The sequence below is a fragment of the Oncorhynchus gorbuscha genome, linkage group LG18 (assembly GCF_021184085.1).
Source record: "Oncorhynchus gorbuscha isolate QuinsamMale2020 ecotype Even-year linkage group LG18, OgorEven_v1.0, whole genome shotgun sequence".
NCBI classification, from domain to species: domain Eukaryota; kingdom Metazoa; phylum Chordata; class Actinopteri; order Salmoniformes; family Salmonidae; genus Oncorhynchus; species Oncorhynchus gorbuscha.
This window is the reverse complement of record NC_060190.1, coordinates 66,156,859-66,169,868: the sequence shown is the minus strand read 5'-3', so window position 1 is coordinate 66,169,868 and position 13,010 is coordinate 66,156,859. Positions and strand designations below refer to the sequence as shown.

The window sequence follows — 13,010 nt, the reverse complement described above, 5'->3', positions numbered from 1 at the left end:
GAGAGTGATTAGTGAGAGCGGGGGGAAACAGTCAGGAAAAGGAAGAGGACACAAACTATATAGACATTATAAAGTATAGCCTCTCCATCCAGGTAATCACAAAAACATGGTGTCTTGTTCATCACAAGAGAAAAGAATGCTTGAGCAAAGTCTGGCTTCCAGTTCGCCTTCGAACAGCTGTAGAGTCTATGTTCTCATATGTTAGCTAATGTGCAACCTGCATGTACAGTGCACAATACATCCACATATATGGGATTGAAGTGTACATATATCTTTCTGTGTAGGGCAATTTATCCTGTGCTGTTGGTTAAATGTGTTCTGTGCCCAGGCATTGGTTGAATGTTTTCCGTGGCCAGGCGTTGGTTGAATATGTTCCGTGGCCAGGCGTTGGTTAAATGTGTTCCGTGGCCAGGCGTTGGTTAAATGTGTTCTGTGGCCAGGCGTTAGTTAAATGTGTTCTGTGGCCAGGTGTTGGTTAAATGTGTTCCGTGGCCAGGCGTCGGTTAAATGTGTTCTGTGGCCAGGCGTTGGTTAAATGTGTTCTGTGGCCAGGCGTTAGTTAAATGTGTTCTGTGGCCAGGCGTTAGTTAAATGTGTTCTGTGGCCAGGCGTTAGTTAAATGTGTTCTGTGGCCAGGCGTTGGTTAAATGTGTTTTGTGGCCAGGCGTTAGTTAAATGTGTTCTGTGGCCAGGCGTTAGTTAAATGTGTTCTGTGGCCAGGTGTTGGTTAGTTGTGTTCCGTGGCCAGGTGTTGGTTAAATGTGTTCCGTGGCCAGGTGTTGGTTAAATGTGTTCCGTGGCCAGGTGTTGGTTAGATGTGTTCCGTGGCCAGGTGTTGGTTAAATGTGTTCCATGGTCAGGCGTTGGTTAAATGTGTTCCATGGCCAGGTGTTGGTTGAATGTGTTCTGTGGCCAGGTGTTGGTTAAATGTGTTCCGTGGCCAGGTGTTGGTTAAATGTGTTCCATGGTCAGGTGTTGGTTAGATGTGTTCCGTGGCCAGGCGTTAGTTAAATGTGTTCCATGGTCAGGCGTTGGTTAAATGTGTTCCATGGCCAGGTGTTGGTTAAATGTGTTCTGTGGCCAGGTGTTGGTTAAATGTGTTCCGTGGCCAGGTGTTGGTTAAATGTGTTCTGTGGCCAGGTGTTGGTTAAATGTGTTCTGTGGCCAGGTGTTGGTTAAATGTGTTCTGTGGCCAGGTGTTGGTTAAATGTGTTCTGTGGCCAGGTGTTGGTTAAATGTGTTCTGTGGCCAGGTGTTGGTTAAATGTGTTCCGTGGCCAGGTGTTGGTTAAATGTGTTCTGTGGCCAGGTGTTGGTTAAATGTGTTCCGTGGCCAGGTGTTGGTTAAATGTGTTCCATGGTCAGGTGTTGGTTAGATGTGTTCCGTGGCCAGGCGTTAGTTAAATGTGTTCCATGGTCAGGCGTTGGTTAAATGTGTTCCGTGGCCAGGTGTTGGTTAAATGTGTTCTGTGGCCAGGTGTTGGTTAAATGTGTTCCGTGGCCAGGTGTTGGTTAAATGTGTTCTGTGGCCAGGTGTTGGTTAAATGTGTTCTGTGGCCAGGTGTTGGTTAAATGTGTTCTGTGGCCAGGTGTTGGTTAAATGTGTTCTGTGGCCAGGTGTTGGTTAAATGTGTTCTGTGGCCAGGTGTTGGTTAAATGTGTTCCGTGGCCAGTTGTTGGTTAGATGTGTTCCGTGGTCAGGTGTTGGTTAACTAGGCTGGGCTAGACTGGGCTAGGCTGGGCTATAGGCTGGGCTAGGCTATAGGCTGGGCTAGGCTGGGCTATAGGCTGGGCTATAGACGGGGCTATAGGCTGGGCTAGACTGGGCTAGGCTGGACTATAGGCTGGGCTAGGTTGGACTATAGGCTGGGCAAGGCTGGGTTGTAGGCTAGGCTGGGCTATAGGCTGGGTTGTAGGCTGGGTTGTAGGCTGGGCTAGGCTGGGCTATAGGCTGGGCTAGGCTGGAGTAGACTGGGATATAGGCTGGGCTAGGCTGGGCTATAGGCTAGGCTAGGCTGGGGTAGACTGGGATATAGGCTGGCCTATAGGCTGGGCTAGACTGGGCTAGGCTGGGCTATAGACTGGGCTAGACTGGGCTAGGCTGGGCTATAGGCTGGGCTAGGCTGGGGTATAGGCTGGGCTATAGACTGGGCTAGGCAAGGCTGGGCTATAGACTGGGCTGTAGGTTGGGTTGTAGGCTGGGCTAGGCAAGGCTGGGCTAGGCTGGGCTATAGGCTGGGCTATAGGCTGGTCTATGCTGGGCTAGACTGGGCTATAGGCTAGGTTGCAGGCTTGGCTAGGCAAGGCTGGGCGCTTGGCTTTGTGCCTCTCGGCCCACCAGAAGAATATAAAGTGTCTGTGGCTGATCTTTCTCTCATCAATCATCCCATCAGAGCCCATAAAGTAAGCCTCCTATAAAATATAGGAGTATAGAGAGCTGAGCTGAGGCAGCACCTGTGTAGACAGACAGACAGACTTACAGCAATGCCTGCCTGGTTGCCTCCCTGCTGCACACACACACAGGGACCTCTGCTGTGCTGGCTAGCCCTAAACGCCACCATCGCCATCATCCCACTGCAGTGGCAGTTCCTAATCCGACTGACTGACTAACTAGTCGTCCCTTTGCGCTCCATTCAGATGAGGCATAATCCTCTGATTGTCTAAAGAGTGGCTTGGTAGCACAGGGTCAATTCCAATGTCAATTCCAATGTCAATTGGGATGTCAGTATGCTAATTAGCATGTCTTATACCATGGGCATTTCATGGAAGACCTAGCCTAACCTATCACCCTGAAATAACCCCAGAAGAGCGTGACTGACTGCCCGCTCTTAGTCTTACATTGAGTAGCTGTTCGAAGGCGAACTGGAAGCCAGACTTGTAGTCAGTGGTTCCTTTGGCTTGCATGTGCATGATAGACTCCTTGAAGATCTTCTTGTTTCTCATGTTGGCCTGGACCAAGGTCTTAAAACAGGGGACGACTGCATCAGCCTTCTCGTTAAACTGTGTGGGGGGGGGGGGGGGAGACAGATAACAATGAAGAATTGTCAATTTAATGAGTCTGGATGTGTCCACGCTGCTCGCTCATTGGCATTGAGGGCGACTCCATCTGCAGTGTGTTGGGATGAGGAGGGGGATGTGGGTTGCTCTGTGCCACTCTGGCAATAAACCTTGATAATTACAGCTTGCCATACAAAGAACAGGTGCACCTGGAATTCCAAAGCAAACCAAGAACAAACGAAAAACACCCAGCCAAGGTAATGTCAGCTAGATCTCATCTCCTCTGATAAATTAAAATTAGTCTCGGGCTGTGAGTTTGTCTGTGTGTGTGTTTGTCTGTGTGTGTGTTTTTGACAGACAGAGAGGCAAACAGTGAGCAGTGTGTCTATATGTGATTAGCATCGAACAGCAATGCCTGTAATGTCAGGTTTTTAATGGCCTTTCTTCTTGAAAGTCAACTTTAAATTCTGTTGACATTTTGAAGACAGAATGATGGCATAAAATAGGTTAAACATTTGGTGCATGAAAATCTGACATTTCCTTCTGTTCGTACAGTTTGATATTTACAGTTTAATGGTAAAAAATGGAAAAATAACACAAACTATAATATTCCTTGTCACAGATTATGATCTCGTAACAAAATGACAAGAACACAATGTAATGGTTCCGTTGAAGGTTATACTGTATTGGAAAACAGAAGAGTTTGTTGAATCAGATTAAGATAGAAGAGTTGCATTACAAAACACTATATATCCTAGGTGAGACAACCACATATCACAGTCAAATATACAAGATACGAACATTCAATTCTGGCTAAAACAATGGATAAATAGTGTTTTGGAAACAAAAAATCAATTTTCATACACATCTAAAATCTATGAATAAAAAAATCAGAGAACAGTTTACACACATGAAGGTACCCATAATCAACCATTTCTGATGAGAAAACACAAATGTGAATAATTGGTGGATATAGCGTTTTGGAAATAAACGCTTCAGTAGTTGTGCTTGTAACAGGGCAGTGGAAGACATTTCGGCCAGCAGTGTACCACCCTGCATACCACTGCTGGCTTGCTTCTGAAGCTAAGCAGGGTTGGTCCTGGGCAGTCCCTGGATTGGAGACCAGATGCTGCTAGAAGTGGTGTTGGAGGGCCAGTAGGAGGCACTCTTTCCTCTGGTCTAAAAAAATATCCCAATGCCCCAGGGCAGTGATTGACACTGCCCTGTGTAGGGTGCTGTCTTTTGGATGGGTGGTTAAACTGGTGTCCTGACTCTCTGAGGGCATTAAAGGTCCCATGGCACTTATTGTAAGAGTAGGGGTGTTAACCCTGGTGTCCTGGCTGAATTCCCAATCTGGCCCTCAACCCATTCATGGTTACCTAATTAATCCCCAGTTTACAATTGGCTCTTTCCTCTCCCCTGTAACTGTTCCCCAGGTTGTTGCTGTAAATGAGAATGTGTTCTCAGTCAATTTATTTGGTAAATAACAATAATGAGAATATTTGACTGATCAAATGCAGAGTTTGAATTACAATTGTATTACTGTAACCTCGTTCCCACCCAAATTATCACGCTAATTTCTGCCTCTTAGAGCTGGGATTTAGAAACATACACTGACTAAAACCACTGGATTATGGAGGATTAACCACCCAAGTCTCTAAACAGGGCTACCCCGCCAGTGTGTATGTGTGGCGAGTGCGGGCGTGCAAATGCATGCAGAAAAAAAAGTGTAGGCTACCCATGTATGCAGTGAGTCAGATAATGCAGCATTCAATGGAAAACCTAAGAAGCAAGGCAGGGAGACTGTTGGTGAGATAAAGACAGCACAATCACACATAGACTGGGGGTTGCAACATTGTGGGATTATAACCATGTGGGAAAGTTATCGTTTTTACAGTATATGTAGCTATGCATCCATTCCTGCAAAGCGGGGACATTCCCAGAACAGTGTAGGTCTATTACAAGAGATAGGTTCCAAAAACATAAAATATGCTCAGTTATGATGACATTCATACAATGTTTAAAGTAGGTTGCACAGGACATTCTGTTTGACCTTGTCTTGGAGCTCCTCAGAACATTTCAAGAACATTTTATATTTATGTTTTACCACAACATTCTCAGCATGCAAATGAAATCAGATTGGAATACATCCCATTTATGTTATTCTCCACATTTCCTGGCAATTCTCATTTGAGGACTGTACTGTCGGTCATTTAGAGACACAGGACATTTTCCTTTCATTCTAAGGACATTTGAACAGCATTTAATCATACAAACACAAACAATATTTTACTATATAAAAATACTTTGTGTAAAAATGTACTATTCAACTTTAAGAAACACACCCAATATAATTTCTACGTTGGAGACGCTTGATATGTTCCCCCTGGCTTATTTTTCATGATCCTAGATCAGCACTCATAGTCTTGGATACCTGGTAAACATGGACCCAGAGGTACGCAGAATATAAAGAGGAAGAGGGGAAGTGATGGTGACTAACCCAGTTAACCGTTAGTTATGTCTAAGAAGGTTTAAAAGGAAGCATGGAATTCCTGATTGACCATACAGCCATGGCTATATTTCATTTACATTTATTTATTGAACTAAGCAAGTCAGTTAAGAACAAATTCTTATTTACAATGACAGCCTAGGAAGTGGGTTAACTGCCTTGTTCAGGGGCAGAAGAACAGATTTTGACCTTGTCAGCTCAGAGATTCAATCTAGCAACCTTTCGGTCACTGGCCAAATGCTCTACCCACTAGGCTACCTGCCACCCCATATTTATATACTGATAAAATAAGACATAAGAGCGCTTCCCAGGTGACGCAGAGGTGACCTGGTGGCCTGGTTTGGGAACCAAACCGTGCAGGTTCAAACCCACATGGGCAGACTGTCAACATATGAAGTGTAAAACATATGTGTCACGCCTTGGTCTTAGTATTTTGTGTTTTCTTTCTTTATTTGGTCAGGCCAGGGTGTGACATGGGTTTATTTTGTGGTGTGTTTTTGTATTGGAGTTTTAGTAGGTATTGGGATTGTGGCTGAGTAGGGATGTCTAGGAAAGTCTATGGTTGCCTGAGTCGTTCTTAATCAGAGGCAGGTGATTATCGTTGTCTCTGATTGGGAACCATATTTAAGCAGCCATATTCTTTGAGTGTTTCGTGGGTGATTGTTTCTGTCTCTGTGTTAGTTGTCACCAGATAGGCTGTATAGGTTTTCCCATTCCGTTTGTTGTTTTTCTATTGTTTGTGGTTTTTCTTCTTTAAAAATGTATCAAACTAACCACGCCGCATTTTGGTCCAACTCTCCTTCACCACAAGAAAGTCGTTACAATATGGTTGTATTTGTTGGACTGAATGCTGTTCACATGTCCGGTGAAGGAAAATAACATTCCAGGTGTGCCTTGTTCATTTGTGGCATTTCTTTCCTTCTTAATGCATTTGAGCCAGTCAGTTGTGTTATGACAAGGTAGTGGTGGTATACAGAAGATAGCCCTATTAGGTAAAAGACCGAGTGCTATGATATAACTGGCTCTCATGAGGACCGCCACAGGAAAGGAATATCCAGAGTTACCTCTGCTGCAGAGGATAAGTTCATTAGAGTTAACTGCACCTCAGATTGCAAGATTAATGGGAAGCTGGTTGAGAGAATGCCAATCGTGTGCAAAGCTGTCATCAAGGCAAAGGGTGGCTACCTTGAAGAATCACAAATATAAAATATATTTTGATTTAACACTTTTTTTGGTTACTACATGATTCTATATGTGTTATTTATAATAATAATAATATATGCCATTTAGCAGACGCTTTTATCCAAAGCGACTTGGTTACTACATGATTCTATGTGTTTCATAGTTTTGATGTCTTCACTACTGTTTTACAACGTCAAATGGTAAAAATAAAGAAAATCCCATGACTGGTACTGCAGTATTTTGTAAATGTTCTGAAGACCTCCATGACAAGGTCAAATGTATATTGCGTGAATATGAATGGAATATTATGTTAAACCTAAAACATATGGTGCTCTCATGCATGGTTCATAAAACTCACTTATTTCATTCTTACAACATTAAATCAAATCGAATCGACTCAAATTGTATTTGTCACTCGCAGCGAATACAACAGGTGTAGACATTACCATGAAATGCTTACTTAAGTCCTTTCCCAACAATAGAGTTAAAAGGTAATAACAATTAGCACCATTTAAAAAAGGAAATAGTAACACAATAAAATAACAATAAGAAAGCTATATACCAAGAGTCAATGTGTGTTTTGTGTGTGTGTGTGTGTGTGTGTGTGTGTGTGTGTGTTTGTGTGTGTGTGTTTGTGTGTTGAGCGTGTTTTGTGTGTTGAGCATATGTAGTGTGTGTGTCTTTGTGTGTGTGTGTTTGTGTGTGTGTGTGTGGGTAGAGTCCAGTGAGTGTGTGGGTAGAGTCCGGTGAGTGTGTGGGTAGAGTCCAGTGAGTGTGTGGGTAGAGTCCAGTGAGTGTGTGGGTAGAGTCCAGTGAGTGTGTGGGTAGAGTCCAGTGAGTGTGTGGGTAGAGTCCAGTGAGTGTGTGGGTAGAGTCCAGTGAGTGTGTGGGTAGAGTCCAGTGAGTGTGTGGGTAGAGTCTAGTGAGTGTGTGGGTAGAGTCCAGTGAGTGTGTGGGTAGAGTCCAGTGAGTGTGTGGGTAGAGTCCAGTGAGTGTGTGGGTAGAGTCCAGTGAGTGTGTGGGTAGAGTCCAGTGAGTGTGTGGGTAGAGTCCAGTGAGTGTGTGGGTAGAGTCCAGTGAGTGTGTGGGTAGAGTCCAGTGAGTGTGTGGGTAGAGTCCAGTGAGTGTGTGGGTAGAGTCCAGTGAGTGTGTGGGTAGAGTCCAGTGAGTGTGTGGGTAGAGTCTAGTGAGTGTGTGGGTAGAGTCCAGTGAGTGTGTGGGTAGAGTCCAGTGAGTGTGTGGGTAGAGTCCAGTGAGTGTGTGGGTAGAGTCTAGTGAGTGTGTGGGTAGAGTCCAGTGAGTGTGTGGGTAGAGTCCAGTGAGTGTGTGGGTAGAGTCCAGTGAGTGTGTGGGTAGAGTCCAGTGAGTGTGTGGGTAGAGTCCAGTGAGTGTGTGGGTAGAGTCCAGTGAGTGTGTGGGTAGAGTCCAGTGAGTGTGTGGGTAGAGTCCAGTGAGTGTGTGGGTAGAGTCCAGTGAGTGTGTGGGTAGAGTCCAGTGAGTGTGTGGGTAGAGTCCAGTGAGTGTGTGGGTAGAGTCCAGTGAGTGTGTGGGTAGAGTCCAGTGAGTGTGCATAGAGCCAGTGCAAGAGAGTCAGTGCAGAAAAAGGGGGTCCATACAAATAGTCTTGGTAGCCATTTGATTAACTGTTCAGCAGTCTAATGACTTTGGGGTAAAAGCTGTTCAGGAGCCTTTTGGTCCCTACTTGGCACTCCGGTACCGCTTGCGAGAGAACAGTCAATGACTTGGTTGCCTGGAGTCTTTGACAATTGTTAGGGTCTTCATCTGACACCACCTGGTATATAAGTCCTGGATGTCAGGGGGCTCAGCCCCTATGATGTGCTGGGCCGTACACACTACTCTCTGTAACACCTTACGGTCGGATGCCAAGCAGTTTCCATACCAAGCGGTGATATAGCCAGTCGAGATGCTCTCAATTGTGCAGCTATAGAACTGATTGGGGATCTGAGGGCCAGGCCAAATCTTTTCAGCCCCCTGGGGAAGAGGCATTGTCGTGCCTTCTTCACAACCGTGTAGGTTTATTTGGACCATGATAGGTCCTTAGTGATGTGGACACGAGGAACTTGAAGCTCTCGACCCACTTCACTACAGCTCTGTCGATGTGGATGAGGGTGTGCTCGGCCCTCCGTTTCATGTAGGCCACAATCAGTTCCTTTGTCTTGCTGACGTTGAGGGAGTCATGCACGGTCACCCACACAGTCGTGGGGGAACAGGGAGTACAGGAGGGGACTAAGCACTCACTACCGAAGGGCCACTGTGTTGAGGGTCAGCGTGGCAGATGTGTTGTTGCCTACCCTCACAACCTGGGGGACGGTGCGTCAGGAAGTCCAGGATCCAGTTGCAGAGGGAGGTGTTTAGTCCCAGGGTCCTTAGCTTAATGATGAGCTTGGAGGGCACTATGGTGTTGAATGCTGAGCTGTAGTCAATGAACAGCATTTTCTGACATAGGTGTTCCTTTTGTCCAGGTGGGAAAGGGCAGTGTTGCCTGCAATAGAGATTGGGTCATGGAATGGGACCATAGTGTATGGGATGATGATGTTGATGTGAGCCTTTCAAAGCATTTCATGGCTACAGATGTGAGTGCTACGGGGCGATAGTCATTTAGACCGGTTACCTTGGGATCTTGGGCACTATGGTGGTCTGCTTGAAAAATGTAGGCATTACAGACTGGGTCAGGGAGAGGTTGAATGTCAGTGAAGACACTTGAGTAGACGTCCTTGTAATCCATCCGGCCCTGCGGCCTTGTAAATGTTAACCTGTTTAAAGGTCTTACTCATATCGGTTACGGAGAGCATGATCATACAGTCGTTCAGAACAGCTGGTGGTCTCATGCATGGTTCTGTGTTGCATTAAGGGAATGTCCTGTGGAACTTAAACATTGTATGAATGTCATCACAACTGAGCATATTTTGTGTTTCAGGGACCTATCTCTTGTAATGTACCCACACTGTTCCCACAACCAAATCGAATGTTATTGGAACCTTTACAGAACTCAGGAAGGCTATTCTGGGAACGTTCTTGCAACATAAAAGGAATGTTTTGTGCACCCTGACTGTCAGTTTGGACAGTTAGTGTTTTGGGAACCTATCTGACATATGGAATTGATTTGACATGGTCATATTATGGATCATTTACATATTGATTTAGAATTTTAGGTATGACAAAATATATAAACAAACTATTTCATAAAATATTTGTTTTGGCCTTTACTACTAAAGCCCATAGGAACACATTGAATAACATTCAGAAATGGCAAAAAGAACAGTCAAAAAATGTATTATAAGAAACAAGGTTTTGAAGTGTCTGTCCTTTATTACTTTGATAACATTTCTTAAGACCTGTTTAAAACACATTAATAATGGTCTATATTCAATTAATTTATTCAAATAGACATCCACCCACCTCGGCCCATGTCTACTCCCACTTGGCATGTTCACGGGAGATATAAAAGGCTGATCCCGGCAAGAACGTGGCAATAATGGGACTGTATGAATTGGATTCTAAAAAACATTGGCAGATGTATTGTTCCCACAATCTAAAGAAACTTTTTGGGAACCTTTAAAGAACATGTTAAATATGTTCTGGGAACGTCAGGTGAATGTTTTTTGTATCCTAAAAGAAACCTTGTAGAATCATCCACACAACTGGACAGTGTTTGTGCTTTGGGAACATATTGTTTGTGATGTCCCCACACTGTTCTCAATAGACTGTTCTCACAACCTAATGAACCTTTAAAGAACAGATGAAATGTGTTCTGGGAATGTAACATCATGTGAATGATTATCACAACAACAGGGTCCAGTTTTTGTGTTATGAGAACATTTGCAGCGACCTAACGTATGTTCTGGGAACTTTTTGGTTTGCTGGGATGTGACTATGTGATAGGAACCTGAGTGAACGTTTGCTCATGACCACATCACCATACCCATATAATATGTTTATACTGCATTGGGGGTGTTAACCATGTTATTACATTTCGCAAATTGAAGAGAAACCAGACCTTTATCAGAGATTGATTGAAATTCACAATGTACAGTATGACAGAAGCATTCTAATCATCACCTTATCAGCGGAGGATACTCACCCTGGCTACATTCACATAGTCGTCATCTGACAGAGTGTCTAGCATCTCCATGACCGACGTCTTCATCAGTTTCAGAGTGAGTCCACTGACACTGCCACTCCTACAGGCACAACGCAACACACAACCATCAGCACATTGAGCCATACAGTTCAACCTAAACGGCTCCATCTTAAAACCTCATCCAGACAATATGGTACAGCCCCTTTGCTTCTGTATACTGTTATGAGTGTTTATAGGTTGGCGGTCTGGCAAGAGGACACATCCATCCTCTCAATCCTCTCATGACCCAATCACAGTCGATTTCGTCATGCATTCACAATGATCATCTTCATATTGTACCTCTTAGACATGTATATAATAGCAAAAGATATGTGGAGATTATTATGATTGAGAGGGAACTCTCAATTCTCTGTAAACCAACAGGTGGCACTAGAGACCTTTCCTGTTCATGCTAAAATGCCACTGGTGGGGGTGAGGGAGGACAGGAGGGAGGAGATAGGGAAAATGAGGGGGGAGAGGGAGAAGGAGGAAGGAGAGAGGGAGGAGGCGGGAGGAGAGAGGGAAAAGGAGGAAGGAGAGAGGGAGGAGGAGTAGAAAGGAGAGGGATGGAGGGAGGGGTAGGGAGGAGAGAGGGAGGAGGAGTAGGAAGGAGAGGGAGGGAGGGAGGGGTAGGGAGGAGAGAGGGAGGAGGAGGGAGGAGAGAGGGAGGAGGGGGAGGGAGGAGGAGTAGGAAGGAGAGAGAGGGAGGAGGGATGAGAAATGGAGAAGGAGGGAGGAGAGAGGGTGGGAGAAGGAAAGCTTGACGAAGAAAGACTAAACTAGATACTCACACGTCCACGATGATGATCATGTCCTTGGGAGATGATGCCCCTTGGATGTACCTGTTTCAAAAAGAAAAAGTGGTTTAACAAGTTGTATTCATCTTCACTGCGTAGAATTGAACTGGTAGATTTAAACTGGATTCAAGGTTACAATAAGCTGAGCTATGATAATATGTAGCAACCTGTTCACAGCATATTTAATGCTTTCAAGAGCTGTGTCTAAATGGATTCTAAGCTTTGTTGAGACAAGCTTGAATGGAGTCCCGGCTTAGCTAAGGTTCATTTAAGAAAAAGCTATATTTGCATGGATTCAAAGCTTTGTTGAGCAACCTATACAGATGTTAGATCTTAATTTGATCACTCGGTTGCAGGATAACTTTTCTGCAATGCAGGAAATGTAGAAATTGTAGTGTATTTGAGGTTTAAAAATGCTTCTGAAGTTTGTAATTTCCATTTCGAAATTTCAGATTAGATTAGATGTAGACCCCTACAAAAATGTCCATTTATTATAATCCACATAATAATTCACATTTACTGTTACTGCAGGATCATTTTCCTGCTGTAGCAAATTGGCTCAAATGAAGATCCTACATCTGTACGTGTATATCTGGAGTCTGAGTAACCTGAGTCTTCTTTATGCAGACTTTGTCTCAGCTGTTTTAAATGTATTTAGTTTTAGTCTGAGCTATAGAGATTTCGGCCATGTTTCTAAGCAGGCTGAGGCCTGTGTTTCGGGAGTCTGAGCTGAGCAAAGCGCTGTCTGTCTATCAGTAAAATAAGATTTGTACTGCTCTATTCCCCTGATGATGTCAAACACATTATTTACTATGTCAGCGAGAGACACAAGCTGCTTAACACCATTATGCTACAGTTTCAAAGCTACTCCCAAAATAGGGCAGCATTGGGTGTGAGTATGTGTGTGTGTCAGCCATGATGGTGCAGGGCGGGTCTGTGGGAAAGCAGAAACACAGTAGGACACAGAACCAGGGATGCTAGGCACTTTGCTGTCCTGGAAAAGCCACAAGCACAAACGTCTGTCCACTGCTGATAGAGGCTGACATATAGAGGCAAATTAGAATGCGCTCATTCCCTTCCAACTGCAATTAAAATCACATTTCACCTGACACAAATGGAGCAGAGATTGATGTAACGTTCTAGACATTTTCCATAGTTTGGTGGGGGGTTCAAATGCTAACGTTGAGTTGGTTTGGCATGCTGAGGAGCAAGCAGAGCAGACCGAGTAGTTAGTGGCCGACTTTAAGCAGAGGCAGAGGTAGACCAATAATCAGGGGTCTCTTTCTGCTGATTATCAGTGGTTCTGCTGTGTGTGGAGGCAGGCCAGCTGCCTGTGAGCCAGAGAGGCGCTTTTCTTAAGCTGGGCCAAGCCGATACGGAGGAAA

The 13,010-nt window shown here is 44.6% G+C and overlaps 1 protein-coding gene across 6 annotated transcripts in view; it reads right to left on the bottom strand.

Annotated features, from left to right (window-relative positions):
• Positions 1–13,010, bottom strand: part of LOC124002966 (voltage-dependent calcium channel subunit alpha-2/delta-2-like) — a 359,322-nt gene that overhangs the window by 62,745 nt on the left and 283,567 nt on the right. For all 6 annotated transcript variants that reach the window (XM_046310832.1, XM_046310833.1, XM_046310834.1 and 3 more), the window contains 3 exons: positions 11,620–11,670; positions 10,790–10,889; positions 2,838–2,999 (listed from right to left, as the gene is read on the bottom strand). In XM_046310832.1, the coding sequence (XP_046166788.1) occupies positions 2,838–2,999; positions 10,790–10,889; positions 11,620–11,670 (313 nt within the window). The remainder of the gene's footprint in view (positions 1–2,837; positions 3,000–10,789; positions 10,890–11,619; positions 11,671–13,010) is intronic.